The 20,584-nt window shown below is 41.9% G+C and overlaps 3 protein-coding genes across 5 annotated transcripts in view; all 3 read left to right on the top strand.

The window, feature by feature from the left end:
- The first annotated feature begins 115 nt into the window (after positions 1-115).
- LOC123314854 (DNA polymerase zeta catalytic subunit) lies at positions 116-16,620 on the top strand. Of its 2 annotated transcripts, XM_044900242.1 has the most exons (13): positions 116-422; positions 484-670; positions 725-1,068; positions 1,122-1,863; positions 5,849-6,633; positions 6,692-6,823; positions 8,630-9,136; positions 9,282-9,321; positions 10,997-14,114; positions 14,172-14,362; positions 15,479-15,706; positions 15,760-15,985; positions 16,040-16,620. In XM_044900242.1, exons 1-13 carry the CDS (start codon positions 278-280, stop codon positions 16,187-16,189), a joined length of 6,795 nt encoding a protein of 2,264 aa, XP_044756177.1. In that variant the 5' UTR covers positions 116-277; the 3' UTR covers positions 16,190-16,620. The 2 variants fall into 2 exon arrangements, with proteins under 2 accessions (XP_044756177.1, XP_044756178.1); XM_044900243.1 differs by lacking the exon at positions 116-422 and having other exon boundaries at positions 530-670; positions 711-1,068.
- A 28-nt stretch (positions 16,621-16,648) lies between these two features.
- On the top strand, positions 16,649-20,009 carry LOC123314857 (cAMP and cAMP-inhibited cGMP 3',5'-cyclic phosphodiesterase 10A-like). Its single transcript, XM_044900247.1, has 10 exons — positions 16,649-17,008; positions 17,060-17,260; positions 17,312-17,592; positions 17,909-18,218; positions 18,272-18,402; positions 18,459-18,574; positions 18,645-18,882; positions 18,946-19,101; positions 19,162-19,429; positions 19,606-20,009. The coding sequence occupies exons 1-10, from the start codon at positions 16,753-16,755 to the stop codon at positions 19,800-19,802; spliced, it is 2,154 nt and encodes a 717-aa protein (XP_044756182.1). The 5' UTR covers positions 16,649-16,752; the 3' UTR covers positions 19,803-20,009.
- Positions 20,010-20,097: 88 nt separating this feature from the next.
- Positions 20,098-20,584, top strand: part of LOC123314856 (cAMP and cAMP-inhibited cGMP 3',5'-cyclic phosphodiesterase 10A-like) — a 34,903-nt gene continuing 34,416 nt past the window's right edge. For both annotated transcript variants that reach the window (XM_044900246.1, XR_006537874.1), the window contains exon 1: positions 20,098-20,506. In XM_044900246.1, the coding sequence (XP_044756181.1) occupies positions 20,248-20,506 (259 nt within the window). In that variant the 5' untranslated portion in view covers positions 20,098-20,247. The remainder of the gene's footprint in view (positions 20,507-20,584) is intronic.

The raw sequence follows: 20,584 nt of genomic DNA, 5'->3' as shown, positions 1-20,584 counted from the left end.
ACATAAAAGACTTCAGGTTTCAGATGGATAACGAAATTATTCTAACTTGATAATATCTTTCGAAATATTCACATGCCTCTTGTTTTGATTGTGGACCTTAGTCTATGGTTTTGACAGAAGAGAACTTTCAGGTTATATCATATTCAGTTTCAAATGTTTCAATTCAAAATCAAAATTTCAAAATGATATAAAAGTTAGGATTCATTAATGTTTTTATTAAAAATTATAATTATCAATTTTTGTTGTGTTGTTCTTTCGTATTGTACAACATATCACGATGGATCCTCTTCTAGTTAGAATTTTTGATGTTGATTTTTACATGAGTGCTCCTGTTCCAAACTGGGATGTAACATTTTCACAATTTAGGGGCTCGGCAACACACCAAGTTCCTGTTATTAGAGTATTCGGGTCTACAGAAGTTGGTGAGGCTATTTATGGGATATGCTCTTTTATTTGGGAAATTATCTTGTTTTTTTTACTTAGGGAAGAAAATTTGTGTACATATTCATGGGATATTTCCTTATTTTTATATACCATATGATGGAACTGAAGAACCGAATGGTTTGATGTATAAAATAGCTTCTAACTTAGATAAGGCCATAAATATTAGCCTCGGACAAGCATCTTCAAATAATCATCACATATATAAAATCGTCTTAGTTTCTGGAATGTAAGTGAAAAGTGATATCGAATCAAATATCTTCTGAAAGTATGTTACTTGTAGACCTTTTTATGGATATCATTCGAAGAAACATCAATTCTTCAAAGTGTACCTATACAATCCTATGCTCATTAAAAGAGTGAATAATCTCCTTTTTAATGAATCGGTTTTGGGAAAAATATACCAACCACATGAAACGCATTTAAATTTTACGCTTCAGTTCATGATCGATTATAACCTTCACGGTATGAGCAATATTGTGTTATCCCAAGTTAAATTCAGACATACTGATGGAGTAAGGGAAAATGAGGAATTTGTTGAAGAAAACTTGTCTAAAGTTAGCTCTTGCGAGTTAGAGTGTGATACTATGGGAGAATATATATTAAATAGGAAAGAAGTAGAGTCAGGTAAGGTACAAAAACTATTTGTTGGGATTTTTTTTACGAAAAAAATTCTTTAGGCAATTTAGCAGCCAATCCAGGTATTGCAGCACTATGGGAGGATGAACGACAAAGACGTAGAAACAAAAATGAGGATTCGCAACTGCCCCACTATCTTTCATTGTCCAACACAAACGTAGACCCCACCGAGTCACACGAATTGTTCAAAAGAGCCCTGCAAGAGAGACTTGCAATCCTTTCGCAAGATCCAGATAAAAACGATTTCAATCTGAGCATATACCCCGCTGAATGCCCCAACGACAAACCCTTATTAAACTGTTCCAATGTAGATTTTCATTCACCTTTAAACACCCAATCCGATGTATCTTTCGATGCGGAGTTGGATCAAACAATATCCAATGATACATTGAACATAACAGTGGATCAAGACGTGCAGAATTTGTTGGATGTGCTGAAGGATCTGGAGAAAAACGTTGTTGTCGAAGAGGACAGCATATTGTCTCAAGTTTCCAAGAACGAAAATGAGGATGTTGACGAAGATCACGATATGACAATTACTATAGGATCTTCAGAAGACTTGTTGAACGAATCTATTAAACTTTCGCAGATTCACCACGACGATGAGACGGTTCAAGAAAAAGAGATTAGTGAAGAAAGCGAGCAAAGTACGAGAGAATTTCCAACTATTCCTCAATTGGATGGAAATTGTTCCGATGGTGAGACACAGATTTCTGTTGATCCCATTTCGCATGTTCGGGAGTCTAATGATTTGGTCTTCAAATTGGAGTTGGGCAAAATCACGTAAGTTTTCTTTCCTCACTTCACTTTATTCATTGAATTAAAAAAAAACTTTAACTCTATTATTTCGCTCCAGTTCACTCCACTCTACTCTAATCTACTATAATCTACACTACTCTACGCTACTCTACTTTACCCTACCCTGTCCTCTACTGCTCTGATATGTCCTACTCCATTCTACTCCACTCTGCTCTGCTCTACTCTTCCCTACTCTACTATTCTATACTTGAGTCTACTCTTACTCTGGTCGAGTCTGCTCTGTCCAACTCTTGTCTGCTCTGTTCTACTCCACTTTACTATACTTTAGTCTACTCTACTCTTACGCTGTCGTACTCTGTTCTACTCTTCTCTACTATACTCGAATCTACTCTTACTCTACTTTACTCTAGTTTACTTTGCTCTGCCCTACTCTACTATACTCCTCTCTGTTCTGCTCTACTTTTCGCTACTCTATTATACTCTTACTCTGGTCGAGTCTGCTTTGTCCAACTCTTGTGTGTTCTGATCTACTCCACTTTACTATACTTTAGTCTACTCTACTTTTACGCTGTCGTACTCTATTCTACCCTTCTCTACTATACTTAAATCTACTCTTACTCTAGTTTACTGTGCTCTGCCCTACTCTACTATACTTCTCTCTGTTCTGCTCTACTCTTCCCTACTCTACTATACTTGAGTCTACTCTTACTCTGGTCGAGTCTGCTTTGTCCAACTCTTGTCTGCTCTGTTCTACTCCACTTTACTATACTTTAGTCTACTCTACTCTTACGATGTCGTACTCTGTTCTACCCTTCTCTACTATACTCAAATCTACTCTTACTCTACTTTACTCTAGTTTACTGTGCTCTGCCCTACTCTACTATAATCCTCTCTGTTCTGCTCTACTCTTCCCTACTCTACTATACTTGAGTATACTCTTACTCTACTCTAGTCATCTCTGTCCAACTCTTGTCTGATCTGTTCTACTCTTCTTTTCTATACTCTAGCCTACACTACTCTTACGCTGTCGTACTCTGTTCTACCCTTCTCTACTATACTCAAATCTACTCTTACTCTACTTTACTCTAGTTTACTGTGCTCTGCCCTACTCTACTATAATCCTCTCTGTTCTGCTCTACTCTTTCCTACTCTACTATACTTGAGTATACTCTTACTCTACTCTAGTCATCTCTGTCCAACTCTTGTCTGATCTGTTCTACTCTTCTTTTCTATACTCTAGCCTACACTACTCTTACGCTGTCGTACTCTGTTCTACCCTTCTCTACTATACTCAAATCTACTCTTACTCTACTTTACTCTAGTTTACTGTGCTCTGCCCTACTCTACTATAATCCTCTCTGTTCTGCTCTACTCTTCCCTACTCTACTATACTTGAGTATACTCTTACTCTACTCTAGTCATCTCTGTCCAACTCTTGTCTGATCTGTTCTACTCTTCTTTTCTATACTCTAGCCTACACTACTCTTACGCTGTCGTACTCTGTTCTACCCTTCTCTACTATACTCAAATCTACTCTTACTCTAGTTTACTTTGCTCTGTCCTACTCTACTATACTCCTCTCTGTTCTGCTCTACTCTTCCCTACTCTACTATACTCCTCTCTGTTCTGCTCTACTCTTCCCTACTCTACTATACTTGAGTATACTCTCACTCTACTCTAGTCATCTCTGTCCAACTCTTGTCTGATCTGTTCTACTCTTCTTTTCTATACACTAGTCTACTCTACTCTTACGATGTCGTACTCTGTTCTACCCTTCTCTACTATACTCAAATCTACTCTTACTCTAGTTTACTTTGCTCTGTCCTACTCTACTATACTCCTCTCTGTTCTGCTCTACTCTTCCCTACTCTACTATACTTGAGTATACTCTCACTCTACTCTAGTCATCTCTGTCCAACTCTTGTCTGATCTGTTCTACTCTTCTTTTCTATACACTAGTCTACTCTACTCTTACGCTGTCGTACTCTGTTCTACCCTTCTCTACTATACTCAAATCTACTCTTACTCTAGTTTACTTTGCTCTGTCCTACTCTACTATACTCCTCTCTGTTCTGCTCTACTCTTCCCTACTCTACTATACTTGAGTATACCCTCACTCTACTCTAGTCATCTCTGTCCAACTCTTGTCTGATCTGTTCTACTCTTCTTTTCTATACACTAGTCTACTCTACTCTTACGCTGTCGTACTCTGTTCTACCCTTCTCTACTATACTCAAATCTACTCTTACTCTAGTTTACTTTGCTCTGTCCTACTCTACTATACTCCTCTCTGTTCTGCTCTACTCTTCCCTACTCTACTATACTTGAGTATACTCTCACTCTACTCTAGTCATCTCTGTCCAACTCTTGTCTGATCTGTTCTACTCTTCTTTTCTATACACTAGCCTACTCTACTCTTACGATGTCGTACTCTGTTCTACCCTTCTCTACTATACTCAAATCTACTCTTACTCTACTTTACTCTAGTTTACTTTGCTCTGCCCAACTTTACTATACTTCTCTCTGTTCTGCTCTACTCTTCCCTACTCTACTATACTTGAGTATACTCTCACTCTACTCTAGTCATCTCTGTCCAACTCTTGTCTGATCTGTTCTAATCTTGTTTACTATACTCTAGTCTACTCTACTCTTACGCTGTCGTACTCTGTTCTACCCTTCTCTACTATACTCAAATCTACTCTTACTCTAGTTTACTTTGCTCTGTCCTACTCTACTATACTCCTCTCTGTTCTGCTCTACTCTTCCCTACTCTACTATACTTGAGTATACTCTCACTCTACTCTAGTCATCTCTGTCCAACTCTTGTCTGATCTGTTCTACTCTTCTTTTCTATACACTAGCCTACTCTACTCTTACGATGTCGTACTCTGTTCTACCCTTCTCTACTATACTCAAATCTACTCTTACTCTACTTTACTCTAGTTTACTTTGCTCTGTCCTACTCTACTATACTCCTCTCTGTTCTGCTCTACTCTTCCCTACTCTACTATACTTGAGTATACTCTCACTCTACTCTAGTCATCTCTGTCCAACTCTTGTCTGATCTGTTCTACTCTTCTTTTCTATACACTAGTCTACTCTACTCTTACGCTGTCGTACTCTGTTCTACCCTTCTCTACTATACTCAAATCTACTCTTACTCTAGTTTACTTTGCTCTGTCCTACTCTACTATACTCCTCTCTGTTCTGCTCTACTCTTCCCTACTCTACTATACTTGAGTATACTCTCACTCTACTCTAGTCATCTCTGTCCAACTCTTGTCTGATCTGTTCTACTCTTCTTTTCTATACACTAGTCTACTCTACTCTTACGCTGTCGTACTCTGTTCTACCCTTCTCTACTATACTCAAATCTACTCTTACTCTAGTTTACTTTGCTCTGTCCTACTCTACTATACTCCTCTCTGTTCTGCTCTACTCTTCCCTACTCTACTATACTTGAGTATACTCTCACTCTACTCTAGTCATCTCTGTCCAACTCTTGTCTGATCTGTTCTACTCTTCTTTTCTATACACTAGCCTACTCTACTCTTACGATGTCGTACTCTGTTCTACCCTTCTCTACTATACTCAAATCTACTCTTACTCTACTTTACTCTAGTTTACTTTGCTCTGCCCAACTTTACTATACTTCTCTCTGTTCTGCTCTACTCTTCCCTACTCTACTATACTTGAGTATACTCTCACTCTACTCTAGTCATCTCTGTCCAACTCTTGTCTGATCTGTTCTAATCTTGTTTACTATACTCTAGTCTACTCTACTCTGTCGTACTCTATTATACCCGAGTATACTCTAACTCTACACTGGCCTACTGTACTGTACTCTACTCTTTCTCTACTCTGCTTTGTCCTACTCTACTCCTACGCCATTCTCCTCTGCTTAACTCTACTATACTAAAGTCTAGTCTACTATATTCTACTCTACACGTCAATTTTATTTATTAGTGTGGATTTTAGATTCTGATACCGGATTTTTTTTTGTTTATAGTTCTTTGAATGAGAAAATGATCTTGCACATGGAAAATAACAACAATTCACTTCCATATTCACCAAACTCCATCGAAAACATGAGAGATTCAGATAAAACTGTGCAATCGATTCAAATGGATAAATCCATAGTGTTCGAAGTAAAAATATCAAGTCAAAAAAAGTATACGAATCGTGCTTTGGAATATTTACCGCAGGGATGCCAATCGAAGCACAAATATCCCCACATAGAAAATTCGTTGAATAAAAAACTGTTCAGTTCTAAAATTGTGGAAGCTAAAAAGTCGAATAATCAAATTATACAAGGTATCATCGATAAGGAACACGATTATTTCGCATATCCATCTGTGGGAGAAAGAGTCGCCAGGAAAAATGCGGTTAAGAGACATAAAGAGATGCTGAGGCAGCAATTGAAAAATCCTTGCGAGCTCGTGGTGATAAGTGAAAATTTACACTTGCCGCAAATAGCTAGGAGAAAAAGGGACATGCCTTCCTTGAATTCTACCGGTGGTAACGAATCTTCCTCTTCATCCTCTGCAATAACCAGGTGGAAATCGATTAAAAAATCCGTTAACGCGGACAAAACTAAAATCGATAAAGTGAAGAAAACGATACAGAGGCAAAGATTCTCGGATAGAAAGGAAGAGTTACACAAGAACCACAATAAGAGGAAACTGCTGGTGCAGAAATTCTGCAGGGATTATGCCAAATGTTGGGAAGACCTTAACAAAGGCGCAAAACCGATTTTCAAAATAATCCCTGGGTACAGACCTTATACTTTCAAACGTGAGTTGATCGTGGATTTACGATAATAAATATGTTATTAACTTTTTGCCAATTTCAGCCATGGAAATTAAAAAATTAGTGCGCATAGAGACATTAACACGTTCAACTAGTCGTATTCAAGTCAGTAGAACTGTGATTTCGAAAGAATTGATCCCTTCTGACGTACATATGAGGGAAGAAAATAACAATGGTGAGTGTTTTTTGCTTTTATGTGCGCCACCAGAGGCGGTTCCAGGATTAGTCAACTTTCGAGTCGCGTATCTCCCAGAAAAAACACTGCAGATCTAAATGTGATACATATTTTAAAAGAACAACTCTTCTAAAAATACACTGCGCAAAAAAATTTACGCACATTATGGAAATCTCAAATTTATTCTACAACTGAAGGTGTTCTCAATGATAATTATTTTTATCAGAATTATGCATGCATATGTTATCCACTTTCAACGGTTTTCTTCAATACAGATGTTTTTTCCCAGCAGGAATAAAAAAAGATGATATTATCAGATTTTGAATGTATTGGCTCCATTCTAAAATCAGTTGTTCTCGATCAATTCTAGTGATCAATAGTTTTTCTTTCGTTTGATTTTCTACACTCGATCGCTATACAACGCGAAACACGCAATTTGACCCAAGAGGAATGTGCCCAAGCGGTAGTTTTGCGAGAAGAAGGGTGGACATACACAAGAATTGCAGAAAGGTTTGGAGTTTCCCATACAAGTGTGTCCAGAATGTTGCAGCGATTCAGGGAGGCAGGTATGAATGTCCGAAGACCAGGGGTAACAACTGCCATTCAAAAACGTTACTTGAGAGTTTCTTCGTTGAGACAACGGTTTGCAACCGCTCGCCTCCTTCAAATTCAGCTTGAGCAAACTCATGAGGTGCAAATTAGCACTCAGACAAGAAGAAATCGCCTCAGAGAATATGATTTAAGGCCTCGTGTCGCGGCAAGAGACCCAGCCCTTACCCCAGCCCATCGAAGGGGCGTTTGGATTTTGCGAGAGAGCATATCCATTGGGAAGAGGCCGATTGGGAAACACTTCTCTTCACAGATGAGTCTAGATTCTGCCTCTACCATTGTGATCGACGTTACCTTGTATACAGACGTCCACATGAAAGATATGCTCAGTGCAATTTCCTAAATACTACTACTGGTTTCGGGGGAGGATCGATTATGGTATGGGGTGGAATATCTTTGACTGCTCGCACAGACCTAGTGGTCGTTGATAATGGAGCTATGAATGCTGATAAATATATAAGGAACATTCTTGAAGAGCATGTAGTGCCATTTGCCCCATACATTGGTGAAAATTTCATTTTTATGGAGGATAATGCCAGACCCCATCGTGCGCGCATCGTTCAGGAGTACCTTGAAGAGGTTGAAGTCTCTCGAATGGAATGGCCAGCAAGAAGTCCAGATCTCAATCCGATTGAGCAGGTTTGGGATAACCTCAATAGAAGGCTGAGAAGTTCAGAAAATCATCCAGCTACTCTTAATGATTTAGGAATCCAACTCGAAAAAATCTGGGAAGGATTAGATCAGAACATTTTAAGATCACTCATTTTGAGTATGAACCGTCGTTGCCGAGCTGTAATTAACGCAAGGGTTGGAAATACCGAGTATTAAATAACTTATCAGCATTTCAGTATTTTTAAAATTGTTCATTTCTCTTCTTTCACATAAGATTCGGTGAAATCCTGAATTTTTCTTCTATTTAATGTGTCTTGTTTCGTTCAAAACCTTCCCGATTAAACATAAAAAATAAGTTATAAAGTCAATGAAGAGTTAACTTTCATTTAAATTGAGATTTTCAGAATGTGCGTTAATTTTTTTGCGCAGTGTAGTAATAAATCTCGAAATTTCATCGAGTTCGGTGCTACTCTTCGGTCTTGACGATCTTTTTTGGAATCTTTCGAAGCTCGACTTTCGGTCCCCACTGGAACCGCCCTTTTGCGCCACCCTATACAAATTCTGATCAATAATTTTGCAATATAGGATGCGACGTCAACCAAAACGAACTCGCAAGCACAAATTCGATGTCGCTCGAACAAAATTCAAAAAACAGCGAGATAAAAAAGAAGATAAACACAAGAACCAAGGCAACAAAGAAGATACCAACGAAAAGAAACGCGGAGAAACAAGTACAAACCGCAGATTCAAGGAAAGAAGAGGTACTCGACGTATCTACGAATTTCAATGATCCCCCACCTGAAAAACCGACAGTTAAGAAGAGCATAGAGGATATATTCAGGGCGCAGAAGCAGAACGAAGCGCTGTTCTTCCACTCCGTCCATTCGGTGATGGATAGATTCACCATCAGCGAGAATAAACTTCTGGAATCCAGCACGGTGGACGCCCGTTGTAACTTGAAGAGTATACAGTTCCTAGATGGCGCTTTCGACGACTCGGACGAAGAGGAAAGGGACAAGCCTCGAAGTAGTCGCAGCAGTAAGAAAACAAGGTCGACCTACTCCTCCCTGCCAATCTTCACGTCCGCCTCAGGTATATCAGAGTCTGCTTGGCCGACGAGGTATAGTTTGGAAATATACCGAGCGTTTCGCATCGGATTTTCAAAGTGTTCCTCGGCCAAGATACGAAAATCTCGAGTTTGTTCTTTTTTTTTATTCACCTTTGAAAATGTCGACAGGGCGGTCCACCAGCAATACCGGGCACACCGATTCGAAAAAGTGAGTTTTTTGGGCGCTTCGTTTTAGTTCGTTCTGGTGGAAAGCTTTAGCACTTGAGGATATATTTGGGGTTTTAGTCTTTAGTGGATTTCTCAATGGTTGTGGGTCTTGTGGACATAATTAGTGTAATTTATCTCGAGTCGAATAAATTCATACGCTTATGTTGTTCGGGAAATTCGGCGGTTGATCGTTTTGCAGAAACTTTGTAGGAGTAACGAGCGTTCAAAAAAATTCAAGCTGCCCACGGGATTCAATGATGCAATACTACTAACACTGAATTCTGGGAGTTCTCATGTGGGGATGGAAGCTGTTCTCTGGTAGCTCGGCGTTAGAGCACTGGACCTACACTCCCTAAGTTCTTGGGTTCGAATCCCGCCCGGAGAAGTAGTTTTTTCAGAATTCGACAATTGTTCCTCGCTGATTCAACATCGTAATGTTACAAGTTTGAACACGCCGAATTACACGATTTCACTACGATGAGTTATTTAACCACTACGATACAATTGGGAACACTCTTTCTGACGAAAATGATGTACTTTTTATGAAACATCTTTGAAACGTCACATCTTGAAATAAAAATTGCAACCGTTTCCCGAAAAGATTATTTTGAGCACTCAAAAACGAAAAATAAAAATGGGTTTTTAAAATTTAAAGTGTTTCGTTTCTATTGCACAAGTTGGCAACATCATCTTGAATATGCGTTGATAATAAAGGACACTATCTTGATGAGATAGACAAAGATGGCTGCCTGTTAAGTCTGCGACGAACGAGGAAGGTCGTAAAGTTTTATAGTTTTATGGCCGGTTGCTGTTGAGGCTCGCCAGTGAGTACGCGCCTGTAAAACAACAGCTGTTGTTTTATGAACAAGCCATTGTTCTTTTTATCTAGTACGCGCTGTTGCCGAATCGTGAACTAGAAACGAAGCGATTTAAATTTTAAAACCTCATATTTGAAGAATGATTTTGAATAGTTTCCGAGGTGCATTAGAAAAATTCATGAATGAAACTCATAATTATTCAGTTCAAACTTGCATATGCTGTGATAACCCAAATTGAGGAGAATTTCCCATTATCTTAATTGTTGTGTGCTTTCCACGATTCGCAATTTTGGATCTGTCGATGTGAAATTTTTCGTATTTCAATAAGAGTTTTCATGAACTCGTGAAGCATCTATGCGACTACGAATTTTTTCGAACGCTCGTTATTTTTAGTATTTGAATGGCCCTGGGTTGTTGAGGTTGACAGATCTTTTTTTAGGGCCGAATATGCAATTTTATCACCTCAATTACTTCATTAGATAAACAGGACGTTTGAAAGGTTGTACTAATTGGGATTTTTGATTTCCGCTGTTGGCAGTTAACTAACAACATTTCCCACGAAGTTTCAGTCCATTTTAACAAAATATTTCTATTTTGCTTAGCCGTAGATTGGAAAAATGGAAGCCAGAACTGCGTCTTGCTTGTTGAAAAAATTTTATTCTTATTGTGACCTAGTTTTGGCTTCAATTTAGCTGCCTCAAATCAATATTGTATGGGTTTTGAGTATTCAAACTTTTGGGTTTGCCTATTTCTGCAATTTTCCTTTGCTACGAATTAACACAAATGCATATTTCACTACACTAATAAAAAAAAACCCAGATCTCAACAGTTTCACAACAGTACCTCGTGCTCTTCCAGGAAAAACAAGGCTGAGCTCAGGAAAGATCCCGAAATCACCGAGAACATGAAAAAAATCAAACGAAGGATAAATTTCGATTCTAGCTCTCCCACTGAAACCGAAGCTGAGGACGCGCAAAATACCGAAAAAGAACAAAGTCAGAACGACGATACGAAGAAAACAGAGGCAAAGACTGAAACAGATGAACCGTGTACCGAAAGTGTCGAAGGTAGGCAAGCCGAACAGGTCAACGAGGACGATCCTTCTCTCGAACAACCGATTGAGGAGCAGGCCGCGGCGATCCTCGACGAAGGACCAAACGAGGAACCACCCCTCAGACTTTCGGCTTCGGAACTGTACGACCTGGCCCGCAATTACTTCCCTCAGCCGGGTTGTTCCACGTTCGCAGACCCTGTCGTCGACGTCCAGCCCGATCTGGGGAACATAGAGGATCCGTACGCCTACCAAGACGACGATCTGGACGACGACATGTGGCTGAGCACGCCCGAGTACGACAATCCGGACGAAATCTCACCTTTGGATCCGACGCCGGCGGATACGGAGGCGAAAGAACGCGAAACTCCGAAGGTTACCAACGGTTTGGTCTATTACAAGCCCCTGTACAAACCGCCCAATAGGTTAGAGGTTATTTTGAGCCTACGCGATTACGGCATACCTTCGATGCGACATTTAGAACCCTTTTATAGTAACGTGGAGGACGCCAGCGGTTCCATGGAGGTCGGTTTAAACGTCCTCAAGGTCAAGACTCTGACCACCAGGGATGTACCGGAGTTTGAGTCTAGTTTTCAAGGTTTAGACCACTACAGGAGGAAATACTACCCGTTAGACCTGAGACTTGGGAAGAGGGAACACCAGAGGATCTTTTATTGCCCTGAGGGAGATTGCACTATAAGGCCCTTATTTAAACCCCCCACCAGGAGAGAAGTCGAGGAATGGCTCGAAAAAAACTCGGTACCGACCGAACCAGTCGAAGAGTCCAAAACGAGGAAGAGCAAGATCTATTTCGCGTCCAGTCAAGACGGAGATTGTTCAGACGACGATTTATCGATGGATCTGACGCTCACTTTGACGCCCACAACGCCACAGACCGATACAGTGAAGACTCCCGAATCGAACATCGACAACATGGCGCTCCTCAAAGAGATAAGCTTGGGTGAGGACGAGGTCACGGAAAATAGGGAGAGTCTGGCAACCTCCGACGTAACCTTGACCCCTAAATCGAGCAGATCCAGAGAGTCCAGGGGTAGCAGTCCGGTCCTGGCCAAGTCCAGACGTAAGAGGAGGCTGGGGAAGTCTACGACCCTCAGAAAATCCGCCCTTTTATCCCAGAGCTCCGAGCATTCGGGAGTCATATCCGGCGCCAGTCCCAACAACACTTACGGCTTCCAGTGCTCCGTCCAGAACTACCAGAACGCCAGAGCCTCGGTGAAATACGAATACCTCACGATCTTATCCATGGAACTCCACGTGAACACCCGGGAGGATCTCAAACCTAACCCCCAGTACGACCCGATCCAAGCCATCTTTTACTGCATCTCCAACGACGTCGAGGAAAACACTGTAAAACCCAGAAAATGCGAAGGGTTGTTCGCGGTTAACCCAAGAACCGACGATGAAAAATCTAAGCGTATCCTAGACGGAACCGGGATATCTTACGACGTCGAATACGTGGAGGACGAGCTGAAACTGTTCGAGGAATTCACCAAATTCGTCATCCGTTGGGACCCTGACATCTTGTTAGGTTACGAGATCCAGATGCTGTCCTGGGGCTACCTGATCGAACGCTGCTTCCACTTAGGCATCAATATAATCCCGGAAATCTCGAGGGTCAAAGATAAACATCTGAAATTCAACGAGAAAGAAACGGGGGATCTCAAGGTCACCGGGAGAGTGGTCCTGGATCTGTGGAGGTTATTAAGACACGAGATAGCCTTACAGAGCTACACCATACAGAGCACGGTGTACGAGATACTCCAGAGACGGATACCCAAGTACTCCTTCAAGGATTTGACGACGTGGTGGAGCCATAGAAGCTCGTTGTTCAGACACAGAACCGTCGATTACTACATGACGTGCGTCAGTTGTCAGTTGAAGATACTGGAGCAGCTGGATTTCGTCGGGCGTACCAGCGAGTTGGCCAGACTGTTCGGCATCCAGTTTTACGAAGTTTTATCCAGGGGCTCGCAGTTCAGGGTGGAGTCCATGATGTTGAGACTGGCGAAACCGCTGAACTACGTCGCGGTTTCGCCCAGCGTCCAACAGAGGGCCAATATGAAGGCTCCGGAACACATAGCTTTAGTCTTGGAGCCGGAATCCAAACTTTACACCGACCCCGTTATAGTACTGGACTTTCAGAGTCTATACCCGTCCATTATCATAGCTTACAACTACTGTTTCTCCACCTGCGCTGGTAGGGTGGAGTCGCTGGGGAAAAACACCCAGTTCGAGTTCGGAGCTTCTAACCTCAGAGTCTCGAAGGAAAGGATCCAGCACCTACTGAAGCGTGACCTGTTGAATTTTTCACCTTGCGGCGTTGCCTTCGTCAAGAAAAACGTTAGGGACGGTATCATGCCAAGGATGTTGAGGGAGATACTGGACACGCGACTGATGGTTAAGAAGTCGATGAAAGAGAACAAGGGCGACTCTGTGTTGCAGAAGGTCCTGCACAACCGACAGTTGGGCCTGAAGTTGATAGCGAACGTGACTTACGGTTACACGGCGGCCAATTTCAGCGGGCGTATGCCTTCAGTGGAACTGGGCGATAGTATAGTGAGTAAAGCGAGGGAAACCCTTCAGAGAACCATCGCGTTGGTCGATCGGAACAAGGAGTGGGGTGTAAAGGTGGTATACGGCGATACGGACTCTCTGTTCGTGCTGTGTCCGGGTAAATCCAGACCGGAAGCGTTCGCCATCGGCGAGAAGATCGTGGAAGCTGTGGGTAACGAGAATCCGGACCCGGTAAAACTCAAGTTGGAGAAGGTGTACCAACCTTGCATACTGCAGACCAAGAAGAGATACGTCGGGTATATGTACGAAAGTCCGGAACAGAAAGTACCCACTTACGACGCTAAGGGTATAGAGACGGTTAGGAGGGATGGATGCCCGGCTGTTTCCAAGGTACTCCAGTACGTAACAGGGGTGGGAACCGAATTTAGTTCACTCTTGTTGTTGTAGATGTTGGAAAAATCGTTACGGATCCTCTTCGAGACCAGGGACGTCAGTAAGGTGAAGGAGTATTGTCTGAAACAGTTCCACAAGATCGTTTCGGGCAGGACCAGCATTAAGGACTTCACTTTCGCCAAGGAATTCAGAGGTTTGACTGGGTATCGACCGGGGGCTTGTGTGCCATCGCTAGAATTAGCTAAGTAAGTTAAGTTGTCACGTTTTACTGCGGAATTGTTCATAATTCAGATACATAACGCTCATTGTATGAAAATCGACAAATATTACGATCTAAATCGGACTAGTCAACTAGCATCGAAGGGAAGAGTAGATGCTGGCCACGGTTTCAATCAAAGATTATAGAGTCGAAAGATAGGAAACGCCCTCATATTGCTAGTACTGAAAACCCACTACATTTTGGCCAGTGAAAACACATTTGACAATGAGATGGCGCTGAAAACGTATTATCAATACAGAAAAACTGTTCAATAACAGTTTTCTGTTTTATAATTGAGGGGCGCGAAATTCGAATTCTTTTCCTTGTATTGAATTTCAATATTGACCTTGTTGAGATCGGAAAACAAACATCCTGAGCGACAAAACAAAAGGATGGTTTTGTTTTGTGACCAGGATGTTAGTTTTCATCTGAACATTGTTTGGAATCGTTTGCTATCAATGAAATACGCTGTTGGATGTGATAAATTTTTATTTGCAATCTATAAAAAAAAAACTAGAACGGGCTCGAAAAACAAAAGGCGATACGAGGTTGTCTATGGATACGAGAATCAAAACATTCAGAACCTGTTTGATCAAAATGGCCATCTGACTGTGACATCTCGCAAAATTTCATACGATTTAAAATTTAACCAGTCTAAGGGCCTTAGAAACACATTTGAAACAGAGATGGCGCTCACATAACTTTAGTCGCTTCGTTTCCTATCTTTCTACTCTATAATCTTTGGTTTCAATTTTATCTAACTAATAGGCTCTGACGCACCCTGCACATAAATATTTTTCTCTGGTTTCTGTCTGCCCTTGCAACATTGAATAAAACCACACTGTATCATCGAAAACTACACAAAATAACTGTATCGACGATGGCAAATTGGCCAGTCCAATTCAGATCGTAACACTTGTCGATGTTCATATTCTTCAAGAGCTGAGAGATCCATTGTTAACTGTTAGTTCCCCCATCACCTTGTTTTGACAGCTGACAGTTGACGGAACTGCCGGTACTGTCTGTCACTGATCGTGTACACCCGGGAATATCTCGAAAATGTCATTCCGCCCCTGCCATATGTTAACGTCGTTTGTTTTAGAAAATGGGTGGCTGTGGATAAAAGGGCCGAACCCAGGAGGGGCGAACGGGTACCTTACGTCATAATAAACGGCCCCCCAGGTCTTCCTCTAATCCGAATGGTGAGAAGTCCTCACGAATTGCTGAAAGATCCCTCGTTGAGACCGAACGCCCTGTACTACATCACCAGGGTCATCATACCGCCGTTGAACAGGTGCTTCAACTTGATCGGAGCCGATCTTCACCACTGGTAAGGCACAGCGAGAGGTAAAATTTCGGTCGATACATCCCTGATGTTCGCAGGTTCCTCCAGATGCCGAGGAAACACCTGAAAAACCTACCCACATCCACGTCGCCCGCCAAAAAATCGACCATCTCCCAATATTTCATATCGACTTTGTGCGCCATCTGCGGGGTTCAGACCCAGAGCGGTCTGTGCGACGATTGCTGTAAGAAACCGCAGGAAACCGTCACAATTTTGAACGAAAGGGCCCGACAGTGGGAAGCGTCTTATTATAATTGCAAATTGGTGAGTACCACAAGTATTTGTTGCAATTCGCGACTCACCGATTCGTTGTTTTAGATTTGTTCTTCGTGCACCCAGATTCTGGAAGATACGAAGTGTATATCACTGGATTGTCCGGTACTGTATCGGTTGAATCAGACCGGTCGTGACGTTCAACAAGCTGATCATATCAGGCATTTGCTCTCTCAATATTTCGATATACTTTGAGCCTTACTTTTTTACGTTTGGTTTGGAGTTTAAGAAGTTAATCTAGTCCAGATCGAATAAAACCTCATGTGCCTTTTGTTAAGTTTCGAGTATTTCCAGAGGTCTATCTAAAAATTTTCGGTATTTTTAACTACTTTTATTATTATCAGTATTTTACGAATGAGAGCTAGATGAAAAATTTATTATCAGTGTTCTTCGTTATTGTATTTTTGTTTGTTTAGGATTTTTTTACTTTATATACCAAGAATCTACGATTTATTTTTGAAATTTTCAGTTGCCACTTTATCAAATTTTATTATGAGTGTCTTTTTGAGATTAGTGATATTAAGTCAACCAATTTTAGAGTGTCCTTACGTCTGTGATACTTATAATAAGGAGAGATATTTTGTTACTTATATATTATGCAATAATAAATTATTCTTTTGATGAAACTCTGCGTATAAATAAAAACTCTGTGTTTCGACCCATCAACTTGACGTTTACTGATAAATCAATCATTTACTGTATAATTATTCGAAGATATACAAGCTTTTACATACTTTCACTTTCTTCTTGAACGAAAAATGCACAGGGCGCCACGGTTGACCTTAACGGTCCCCAACAAAGCGGCTAGAAGGGTTATAGCCCCTTACGTCAAAGTAATCAGGAAAAAATACAAAGCTCCGGCTGTACCCGAGAGTAAACTGTTCAAAAAACATCTCGAGAGGAAACCGAGCGTACTCTTGAGAGATCTCACTAGTTTTCTGTCGGACAACGTAGATTTACCGTCTCTTCTACACGAATCAGCGGATGTATTGAAGGTGACAACGCATGCGCACGGTAAGTATGTAATATACCCTAATAGAATTTTGTGTATCGCTAGATTTTCAGGAGTGTCTTTGTACATTGTTGAGACGGCTACTGGTGAGATTTACCAGAGTCAAAGATACTTCGATATACCGGAACCTAGAGTCCGATGGAAGGTCGAAGAAGGTACCATAGTTGCTGCCTATGTGGCTTCCAAGAAAGAACTGGTGATGATCGAAGATATCCTTCAAGACGAGAGGTTCCCGATGGGTATCGGACAAAAAGGTACTGCCTCCTTCTATTCGGACTCTAAATTTCATGAGGATTACTTTATAGATCAGCTGACGAAGTCTGTTCTGTGCGTACCGGTCGTGACACCAGATGGCGACGTCTACGCGGTCATCGAGCTGTTCAGGGACACCTCGCAGGATCAGTTCGAGGACAAGGACATGAAGATTGCCACTCTGATCACCGGATGGATGGGCGCGGCCATCTACCAGAACCTGCAGAGGGTGGCAGTGCACAAGAAACAAGAGCTGAACGATTATCTGCTCTCGTTGACCAAGGTGTTCCTCGAGGAGTTCGTGCCTACCGATAAGATGGTCTCGGAGATGGTGGTAAGAAAAATTCGAGTGGTACCCTCTCTTTTGTACGCTTGAGGACAGACGGTTTCGAGATGGGAATGTCAACAAATCCACGGTCATAGAATTTTTTCCCACTTGAGGTCGAACGTCAGTTTGACATGTGTCAGCACCGATCACAGACAGGGGTTGGTAGTACCGGTTCGGCTCATAGATCAGATAGTGTTGTTTTTGGCCTCAGTATCTATGAAATTAATTTTATTAGAGTTTTTAAGTCGAATCGGCTCTCAAAGGTGGATCTCCTCGCCTACTAGTCTGAACTGAATCAGTTCAAAGCGTGCGGTTCTTCCAGAAATTCGTAAAGTTGACTCTGGCGTCGGAGAGGAGTTCCTTCTATCTGTTAGACAGAGAAAGCGAAGAGTTGGTCGCCGATATTTACGAGAAAGGCATCGAGGAATCTGAAGGCATCCGTAGGATGAACAAGGTCAAGTTGGTGGAGAAAGAACACGAGATAGTGGCTTCGGTTGCGAAGACCGGGATGCCCGTCAATATCAAAGACGCCTTCACCGATCCTAAAATTGGGAAGGAAATCGACGATAAGACGGGTTTTATCGTTAGATCCGTACTTTGCGTAGCTGTCAAGGGAGAGAATGACATTCTAGGTTAGTTTTTCACCTGTTTTATTACGTCACTTCGTTATCTTTTTATTTTGAAGGTGTGATAGAGGTGGTGAACAAGAAGAATGGATGCTTTACCAAGTCCGACGAGATCTTGTTCGACGTCTTCGCAACTTATTTCGCTTTGGTGTTGCAGTTCAGCAACCTGCACGAACACGTCAAGAGACAAGTCGGTTCGAAACGATTTTCTTCTGATTGCTTCTACTGATAACAATGAATTTCCAGGAGAAGATGAACGAACTCACCGTCTCCCTGTTGAACCGACAAGTGACCCCCTGTATCCACGATTACAATCATTTCATGAAAAATTTGAACATCAAACTACCCAGCACGTTTGCAGAGTGAGTTTCGGCTAAATTATCCATTGTTTGGCCTTCAGAATCGTGTCCCTAAGTTGTTTTAACTTCCCAGATTCAAATGGTACATCTCCGAGGAATTGGTGGAAGAAATACCGCTGTTGGTCTACGCGATGATCAGGGAATTCGCAGAGCCAGACGAGTTGGACGTCGGCAACCTGGGTAAATTCATCCTGTCCATCAGGAAATTCGGCAGGACCCTGCCGTACCACAACTTCGAACACGCTTTCGACTTTTGTCACACGATCTACTGCATCCTGAAGAGAAACGAGGATCTCTTCACTCCTCAAGAGGTGAGGACGGAAGGTTAGCAACGATCAAGAACCGGGACTCAACGTTATTCTCGGCAATTTCAGATCATAATGATGTTCCTGGCCGGTATCGGCCATTGCATCGACCGAACCACCACAACTAACGAATTTTTGGAGCTGATCGATCACGAGATCTATCAATTGTTCCCCATGATCCCGTGGCAGAACTATCACGCTTTGATAATAGGGAGGCTCCTCGAGGTAAACTATTGCCGAATTCAGCATTGAATTTCTCTCATTTGAGTCATCCTTCAATTCAAGCAATTTCCCATCTACGCCAGCATGCCGCAGTCCGACTACAAAAGATTCGTGTCGGACGTGAAAGACTACATCCTACGTTGCGATTTGAGGGCCAGTTTCTTCGCCAAATGTGCCAGAGGACTGAAGGAGGTCATGCAAACGAAGACGTTCAGCAACAGCGATCCGAAACAGCACGATTTGTTGATTTATCTCGTCTTGGCCTGCGGCGATATGGGATGTTTCTCCAAGCAATTCCTGGTCGCCAGAAAGTTGGCGGAGGGCTATTACCGTGAGTTTAATCGATCATCGAACGATTTGAGGTTAAGCCAAAGAGTAACAAACAACGAGTTACTCTTTGGTTAAGCCTAATTGTCAGTTGTCAATCTGTTTTTTGGTTGGCAACCCTTCTCCCGTAATGGCCACAGATTCGACTGTTGCTTGATGATCGTTTTCGTTTTATCGCAGAGGAATTGCACGAAGAAGGCGAAAAAATATTGGAGAAGAGACCGGATTGCATTCTGTTGCAAGTGTACGATAAGAATAACGTCGCAACCATGCCCGAACAGCAGATAGCCTTTCTGAATCATTTCGTGTTGAGGATCCTCGGTTGTTTGAAATTCTTCCTCCCGAACACCGTCGAGATGTATAATCTCGCCTTGTAAGTGCGAAATTTTCATCGATAACGATCGAATTATTTCATTTTTATCGCTTCTCCTTCAGGGCTCTGAGGAAGACCTGGCAGGATATCATAGAGTTGCGCGGACGAAAAATATGGAAGCAGGAGGAGTCGTATAGAAAAAAGAAACCTTCCAATTGATTTTGATACGATAAATAATACACAATTAGGAAATATATATTCTGAAAGAATGGCTTCGAATGTCAATCCGGCAAACTTCTTCTGTAATCATAGATTCGTCTATGCTTACGACTTCTCGATGTCACACGATCACAGTATGAAATTATTTCTTCTGTCAGAGAAAATCCTTTTCGACCATAGATTCATTAATAATTCTATACTGCGACTGGACGCTTTTCTGTGTAAACCTCCGATTCTGTCAACCGACCTTTTTGTCATCCTTGTTTCAGCGATTTTAGTCTGTTATTATTATGTTTCGAAGAAAATACTTATCCTTATTCCCAAACACCGTAAAGGCGAAAAATGTCGTCGCTCCGTACAACCGCAAGGCTCAGATTAGGTCGCTTAAAGCGGCGACCACGGTGAGCGACGCTAGTTTTACCAAGCGGCAAACGAGTCAATCGGTGGTGAATCTGAAAGAGATGAACGATTTTTCCTCCAAGAATCCGCATCTTCACGCGTTGCTCCTCGAAGCGGGGGATGTGCTGAAGAATTCCACCGATGCCGATGGTATGGTTAAAAAAATATACCTATTCTTTCTTCGGTCACGTATTCTCATTCGATTATTTGCGTTTTTGTGCCACATCT

The sequence above is a fragment of the Coccinella septempunctata genome, chromosome 6 (genome assembly GCF_907165205.1).
Source record: "Coccinella septempunctata chromosome 6, icCocSept1.1, whole genome shotgun sequence".
Taxonomy (NCBI): Eukaryota; Metazoa; Arthropoda; class Insecta; order Coleoptera; family Coccinellidae; genus Coccinella; species Coccinella septempunctata.
This window is presented reverse-complemented; position numbering and strand designations above follow the sequence as displayed.